The sequence below is a fragment of the Arachis ipaensis genome, chromosome B09 (assembly GCF_000816755.2).
Source record: "Arachis ipaensis cultivar K30076 chromosome B09, Araip1.1, whole genome shotgun sequence".
Taxonomy (NCBI): domain Eukaryota; kingdom Viridiplantae; phylum Streptophyta; class Magnoliopsida; order Fabales; family Fabaceae; genus Arachis; species Arachis ipaensis.
In genome coordinates this window covers 126499-134112 of record NC_029793.2, presented here as the reverse complement: position 1 = coordinate 134112, position 7614 = coordinate 126499, and the positions used below count along the sequence as shown (strand labels likewise).

General features: G+C 34.5%; 2 protein-coding genes and 1 long non-coding RNA gene across 5 annotated transcripts in view; 2 read left to right on the top strand and 1 right to left on the bottom strand.

Moving 5' to 3' along the window:
* On the top strand, window positions 1805-4141 carry LOC110266212. Of its 3 annotated transcripts, none has more exons than XR_002353254.1 (3): window positions 1843-2056; window positions 2650-2929; window positions 4119-4141. It is a non-coding gene; the product is annotated as an uncharacterized LOC110266212 (long non-coding RNA). The 3 variants fall into 3 exon arrangements; XR_002353253.1 differs by lacking the exon at window positions 4119-4141 and adding an exon at window positions 3841-3954; XR_002353252.1 differs by lacking the exon at window positions 4119-4141 and having other exon boundaries at window positions 1805-2056; window positions 2650-2926.
* Window positions 4644-5697, top strand: LOC107618560 (pre-rRNA-processing protein TSR2 homolog; the record flags this gene model as incomplete). The annotated part of the gene is given in 2 exon segments (XM_016320653.2): window positions 4644-4760; window positions 5160-5697. Coding segments are annotated over 2 exon segments (363 nt in total), but the record flags the coding sequence as incomplete, so codon positions are not given.
* LOC107614625 (tubby-like protein 8) overlaps window positions 5952-7614 on the bottom strand; it is a 2114-nt gene continuing 451 nt past the window's right edge. Inside the window, exons 2-9 of the mRNA XM_016316767.2 lie at window positions 7514-7610; window positions 7259-7435; window positions 7109-7164; window positions 6932-7028; window positions 6723-6812; window positions 6552-6644; window positions 6405-6472; window positions 5952-6304 (exon numbers count right to left, since the gene is read on the bottom strand). Coding sequence (XP_016172253.1) covers window positions 6229-6304; window positions 6405-6472; window positions 6552-6644; window positions 6723-6812; window positions 6932-7028; window positions 7109-7164; window positions 7259-7435; window positions 7514-7610 — 754 coding nt within the window. The 3' untranslated portion in view covers window positions 5952-6228. The remainder of the gene's footprint in view (window positions 6305-6404; window positions 6473-6551; window positions 6645-6722; window positions 6813-6931; window positions 7029-7108; window positions 7165-7258; window positions 7436-7513; window positions 7611-7614) is intronic.

The following is a 7614-nucleotide window of genomic DNA, read 5'->3' as shown; positions in this document are numbered from 1 at the left end:
ATTTCTTTTAATAATATATTTTTTTAAGGAATACTATACTCTTTGTAGGGGTGAAAATAGGCTAAGTTGAGTCGAATTTTAGTTTTGACGAATCTGACTCATGTTCCAGATTGGATCCCGGTTTATTTAAAGTCTAACAAACCCATAAACCTATTTAAAAAGCCTGATTCATAAATTGAAACTCAAAATAATAAATTTAAAAAATCTAAATTGACATTAAATGCATTTTAAAATTTATAATTCATAGTTTGTAAAATATAGTTCATTTATATATCAATTGTTAGTGACATATCATAATCATACTTATAGTCCATAATCATAAACAATTTCTTTTAAAAAAAATTACAAAAGTTGACTAGTTTTAATTATTGATTTTTTTTAATTTTGTTTTATATGAGTGAATAGTTGAAAGTCCAAACTAAGAATAATTTAATTTTATAAAAAAATATTTTGATGAGCCGATCCAATGAACTTCTTAAGCTTTTTTAAGCTTATAACCTGAACCAATAGACTTTTCAAAAAGCTCAAACCTAACCTATTTAATAATACGAGTTGAGTTGAGCCGATCCTAAAATGAGTCGAGTCACGAGCCCCATTAGGTAGTTCGGCCCATTTCTACCCCTACTTGTATAATTCTAAAGATCAGTAAATTTTGATTGAATTAACTGAAAATTGATCCTCTAGTCAATCTGACACTTATAAAAATAAATTTTTATTGAATCGATCAAGAAATTGCTAGAATCAGTGGAAAGTTGGCAAACCGATTGAACTAGCAAAGGTTCAGCTCAACTAGTTTGTAAATTTTTTTAAAAGGTTTTTTAGCGTACAATTTTTTTTATAAAAGCTTAAATGACGTGGTTTACATTAGGGGTGGCAGGCGGGCATACCTACCCTCAAAAGCCCATTATTTGACGGTTTTAAATTTCGAGCTCGCCCTTAACGGTGGATTGGTGGGTTGCCAATTCTTTTTTTTTTTGAAAAAAATTATTAAATAATTAAATATTAAAAAATATATAATTTCATAAATATTTTAGTAAATTTATAAAGTTTAAAGATAAAGAAATATAATTTCTAAATTCATAAACACTAAAACCTTTATAATTCTAAACATCTAATAAACATAATCATCAATTAAGTTTTTTTAAAAAAATAATGAAATTAATATTGTTCAAAGCAAAATAAACATTATCCAAAATATAGGGCAAACGAAATTCGTACCCCTAATACTTACTTAAGTGGTCTAATAAGCTAGCCACTAAACCAACCCGACTTTGTTATAATGGTCTCAAATTTCTAATATTTTTTGGTCATACAAATTTCTAATTGCATTATCTTTTTTAGTGAGTTACGCAAAGTGGCTCGACAAATTTCGACCCATTCGTTATCCAAAATACATCTTAAAAAAAAAAAAAAAAAACTCTAAATCATTCAACTCACCCCAACTCCCCAAGTTAGGCAAGTACCCTTGTCTAGGGGGAGTGGATCCTCTCCAGTGGAAAAAAAACTGGATGGTATCCAGTGGAAGATCTCACCATTCAATACATTCTCTCTCTCATTTATTGTTGGTCCCACTTGTAAAATTAAAGGTGGGAGATTACACTTTATTCTCTCCAGTGATAAAAAAAATGGAGAGGATCTATTTCCCTTGTCTAGGAGTGTTCAAAATCTATTCGAACCGAACAAAATCGATCAACCAAATTGAAAAAACTGAGAATTGAGCAAATTAAAAACTAAAAAAACCGAAAAATCATGTTTTCCTGTTTTTTCTATGGTTCAGTTCGATTTTCAGTTCTGCTTGTGAAAATTCTAACCGAACTGAACTGAACCGGTCAACTAAAAACCCTAAACAACCATTAGATAACCCAACCCCACTAGGCATTCCCCATCCCCATCAGATAACCCTAGCGCAGCCAAAGTCTCAAAGAAACCCCATTACTCCAGCCCCTCCCAGCAGCGCCTCCCAGCTCCGCCGAACCAGCGCCGGACCATCCCCTCCCAGCAGCGCTGAACCAGCCCCTCCCAGCGCCGAACACCAGACATGGAGCCTCCAAGTCAGGTATTAATTTGAATAATTTCTGTTCTTTGTATTATGTATTTGTTGCTGATTGTTGTTGATTGTTCATTTATTTGTTGTTGATTTTTTGAAATTGTTAATAATTTTATTTTGTTTGAATTTCTGCTTCTGGTTGAATAATCTCTGTTCTATGTTCAGTGTATTTTTGAAATTGCTGATTGTTGTATTTGTTTATGCAGTTTGTTGATACGGTCTTTTAATAAATAAGGAATTCATTTTCTTATATGCGTTTGTGTTTTGCTGAATTATTAACACATTAGTCACTTTAAACAGTGGAATATGTAGTTCTTTGATCTATAACTGTGAAACATTAAGATATCACTTCCTGCTATCATAATGATTTGAAGCCAAATGTATAGGAGTAGGACAATTGGAAGATTAATGATGAAATACTATATAGGAAGATCATTTTATTGGAATATCATTCAACTGTCATTCATTGTTTTACTTGGTGCTTTGTTTCTAAAATTCTACCAAAACCTGTCAAGGGTCAGCTTTGGGTCTATGACATATGAGATATTTAATGTTTTTATCAATCTTATCATTTGCCACTAAATATAGCATTGTTTTTGCAGGGAAGGGAGCTGGAGATTGTAGTTCTTGTGTAGGTGTCATGCTGGAACTTGCTACTGCTGCTGCCTACCTTCTTCTTCTCTGCTTCCTCATCCATCTCTGTCTTCCAACACTGCAAGAGTCGTCGCCGCCGGCATCGTTGCTCTGTTTTCTATCTCTCTTCCTGTGCTGCTAATCGGTTCAACTCCTTCAACTCCTGCGTCTTCGCCCGCGTCGCTGCCACCAGCATCTCTGTCACTCGCGTCTCTATTCGCTTCTTGTTGCTGCCCTTTCTCGTCCCTTGTAAGACTTGCTGCTTTCTCAATTTCTTCATTGAATTTTGCTTCATGATTCATTAATTTGATTTTATCCTAATTAATAAGAAGTTTATGTTATGTAATTTGTTTATCATAATTAGTAATAAGTTTCTGACTTTTTGTTAATCTACTAATTCCGAACTATGACTATATGTATGAAATAATGTTAGTGATTACTGATATACTGATCTTTATTCTTTAGATGTATTGGAGATTTTGTGACGTTGATTTGTTGGCTGTTGTTGTTTGTTACAAAATGAGTAAATATCTAAACTAAAATTAGTAATTACTGAAATTTTGTGATTGCTTTGACTTGTTTGCTGTTTAATAATTGTCATTGAATCATTGAAACTTAGAGTGAATGAGAAGTTGACTCAATGACTAAGCATTAAAACTAAAGAGTGATCATAATCTTTTTATTTTAAAGGAGAACTGCCTTTGTTAAAAGATAGGCAAATCTTGAATGTAAGAAGGCCATTTCCATGTGTTTCAGTGTTGGCATGTTAAGGAAAGAACAAATTCCATTCTAATATGTATACCACTTGTGATCTTGTCTTCTCTATATTCAAGCTCATATGTATATCATTTTCCCTTTTGGGTTCTTTTTGGCTGAGTGCATGCTTGTCACCATGGATTAAAGTGGCATCAACTTTGTTATATATATCACTTTCTTGCTCTTAGGCAAGCATATTATTATTCAATACCCATTATCTTTATTTGCATTGCAAAGCATTCTTCCAAATTTGATAATTACAATTGAAAATTTCATTGAATCCCATCCTTTATTTACTATTGTGTATCTCAATGTTCAAGCAATTGCTTAATTTTCTCTGCTCATGGAGTTTTAGTTTTCAGTTTTTTATCCTTCAATACTAATATGCATCTTTTATTCCCCAGCTATTTTGATAAAAGAACTACAGTGACATGTTTTGCACCTAACAACCAACGTAGGAAGTGTTAAAATTGTGAAGGGTACCTATGCTTTAAGAATAGGAGACAAATGCAATGCTGTTGAATTTTTGTTTTTTGTGTAACTGTTTATGATTTCATATATTATTTTATTATAATCTAGTTATTCCGGTTGATTCTAGTTGAACCTTTCAACCTTTGATAAAGTAGCCAAAATGGTTCGATTAGTTCAATTTTCAAAACCTTGCTTTAATTATATTAAAAAGGTTTAATTTTGATGCACTGAAGATAACTACAAGGTTGAGGGTTTGAATCTTAGGAAACTCTCTTTGGAGAGGGTTGCATTTTTTTACCACCTCGATCACATCAGTCTTCCCTGTCTTTTTATTCATAGGTGGAAACTGAAAACTTAATATTTGGCCATCATAGGCATAATTAATAGTACTCTATTTAGTCTTTAGTTTTTGGAATGAACATATCATTAGTCACCAATTTTCATGTACATGTCATATGTTTCTATTTTGTATTTTAAAATCTTGATGTACCTTTTGTTTTGTATGTATTTTATTTGAAAAGAAGCAGTTAAGTAGGGCTCTGGTGTCCATATTCATTTGCAGCATAGATTAAACTTAATGTGAACTGTGTCCTAAGGTCATTTCTTCAAACTTAAAAGAAATTAAAGCTGTGTATGCCACTGCTAATGACTCCTTTGTGATGTATCTGAGTATTTGCAGTGTTTTCTTGTGATTCTCATTTTTTCATGTTCATGTTATTATTACGAACTAATGTAGGTAGCTGAAAATCTAATGGTTATGCACGAGGAATGCTTAGAAGGAAACTTTGTGACCATTGAGCGTTATAGGCAGGCCATTGTTAACCAAGCTGCGCATCCTCGTGCAGTGCCACAGGTAAATGACAGCATAATGTATATGATTGATTTTCCTTGTCCTATATATATGACTGGATTTTTGGAGGGAGCAACGTTAAAGTATATTATTTGATGGGAATGTGATGCATGGCCCATACTATATTATAGGAGGAGAAACATTAATATTTTAATTCTATAACTTCTAATTTCTAAATGAGCTTAAATGTTCAGACATGATTCATAATAACGCATCATGGTGTCATTTTGGTTCATGTACTCAACCCCACATATAATGAAAAAAGTTTTGTTTGTTGGCTGACACGTGATCATTTTCTCTTGTTACATCTTTGCTAAGATACAACTGGAAGCTCATCCACATTACTTGAATTTTGAAGTAGTAGTAGTATTTTTTTTTTATGATTTTTTTTTTTTGAAATAGATTGTGAATGATAAGGATGATGATGAGGATGAGGAAGATGATGATGTCCAAAGTGGTCAAAATGGTGAAAGTAGTGCTAGGCAAGCCACTTCTTCAAACATGGATGTGGACATTCCAAAATCTGAGTCAAACATGAGTTCATGTAACATGCGGATTGATGATGAGCCTCTCAAAAAGGATGCAGGTGAAGCAGAGGATGGATGGGTTGTAGTTTCAAAGAAAAAAAATAAGGTTAGAAAAAATTAGACGAAGAATAGTTCAAATTTTCCTTTAGGATGGTGCAATATGAATAGCTTGTGAAAAGAAGTGCACTTGCCAGATAGCTTAATATTTTCTTTCTACCATACTATTTTGCTGTGGTGATCATTTAGCACAACTTGTTAGATTCAAAATTAGTTTTTCTGGTAGAAAGATTTCATCAAGAATTTTGGTCCATCGTTAGATCTTACAACTTTAACCATGACCCATTTGTGTTTGTATCCGCTTTTTATTTTTATTATGGAGAAGGGATTGGGAAGGGATTGGGGTAGGACCTGTATATGTAGAGCGTGTGAGTTTTACAATGGTATGGGATCAGGTAAGGACAAATCGGACGGTCCGATTTGCTACATCCAAAATTCGAATTTTCCTCCACGCAAATCGGACCATCCGATTTGTCCCTATTATTTTCCTTCCCATGCAATTCGCATGGTCCGTTTTGTGAGCTTAGCATGTTAAAAAATTCTGTCCCACATTGATGTTAAGCACCACTATAGCAACATAATTCAGCACAACACATTCATCACTCCAATATGGAAAAAAATGAGCCTGTTTAATAACGAGTCAATTAATCAAGCAGAGGAGATAGACAATTAGGCAAGCAATATTTGGCTGTGAATTCATACAAAAATAAAAGGGGGTGATCTCGGTCTCGGATCACAAAGAGTATGGCCGTTTATGTTATTGCATGTTTCCAAGCTGGACTTTGGGACACAATACAATTTACCGTTTTCTATGGAGAAAATGTAGGCCAAGGACACAGTAATCTTAAAGTTCAGAGGTTGAACGTAACCGAGTGTGTGTCCCGTTACTACACTGTGCAGCAAAGCTTTGTATCAATGGAAGCCAGACACATGCAAAAAGCTTGGTAGCCTGTCAGTGGATATCTACAGAGGAAAATGCTCAATTGAGGTGCTGTGCTGCTACAGTGCTAATGTCATAGTATTAATTAATAATTAATACAATATAGACATAATATGTACATACCTGTAGTCCATAACGAATTTTGATTTTCCCACCCTGCCTAGCTGCAGGATCGTCTGCTTCCCATTCTCCTAGTTAATCACCACAATACAAGTTTATTAATAAAATGCACACAGGATATAACAATATTCACCAATAGATCATCATTACCTCTAAAGTGAGCTGGAAATTTTTCACCGATCTTTGGATTCTAAGTTCTGCCTTTCCTTTATCTCTAAAGTCAAGCTCAAATTGCTTTGAAATCTGAAGAAAGGCAATGCAAAACAAAAATCAAGCCTTGCCTCAATATCAAATATCAATCACAATAAGGAAACGTCCTACCTTGTTGTAAAGTGGAACCTTTGAGAATAGTTGATGCACTGTGTCCCATTTCTCCTCCCAATCCAATGGCAACCCTTTAATATGTTGTAACTGTAGAAAGCGAGCCCGTTTTATTAAATTAATTGAAGAATGTTGCTATATGCGGACTTGGTCGATGTGACAGTGATTAGTGATGCTATTGCCAACACAAATTGAAAAATATGGTTAACCTGTGTGACATTCTTCAGTGACAGAGATTGATGCTTGGGGATATATGCTCTCATGCTTCTGTGACTTCCGGTACATGTTGCCACTGTTGGTATATACCTGTGAACATACAACCATACACCTGTAATTAGCTTTAGCAGATGTCAATTTAGACAAAGAAAATGAAAAAATTGACTTACGTCACTACAGCAAGAGGTAATTTCGGTTGCGTATTGCGGGAATTAGGTCGATATCCCTGATCACCAATAATAACCAAAGAGATGGATGGGTAAATACCAAAAGTTTTTACTACGTTTAACACTTGTCACGTAGAGAGCGGAAGATAGAACCTGATCCCAGATATGGTATTTTGAGCCGATGAGGTTAGCTGTCATGGTCCCAAGGAAAGTATCATCTAAATTGGATAAGAGTCCTTTTACATTCTGAGCTACTGTGAAGTGAGATTTGCCATTCCGCCGCTTGTGATGGGCCACTGCTAATTTCCTATTCTGGCGTCCCTGACCTTCCTATATAGAGCAGATGGAGTTGAGACAAGGTCAGAACTCAGAAGGGGGGAATTGAATGTGAGTTGGGAGAAATCTTACATAGGTATAAAGAGAATAGAGAGTGCCATGGCCTTGTGGAGTGGGCTCCTTCAGAATAAGGCATGTACATCTTCCAATATCAATGGGCAAGGGCCAAGGGC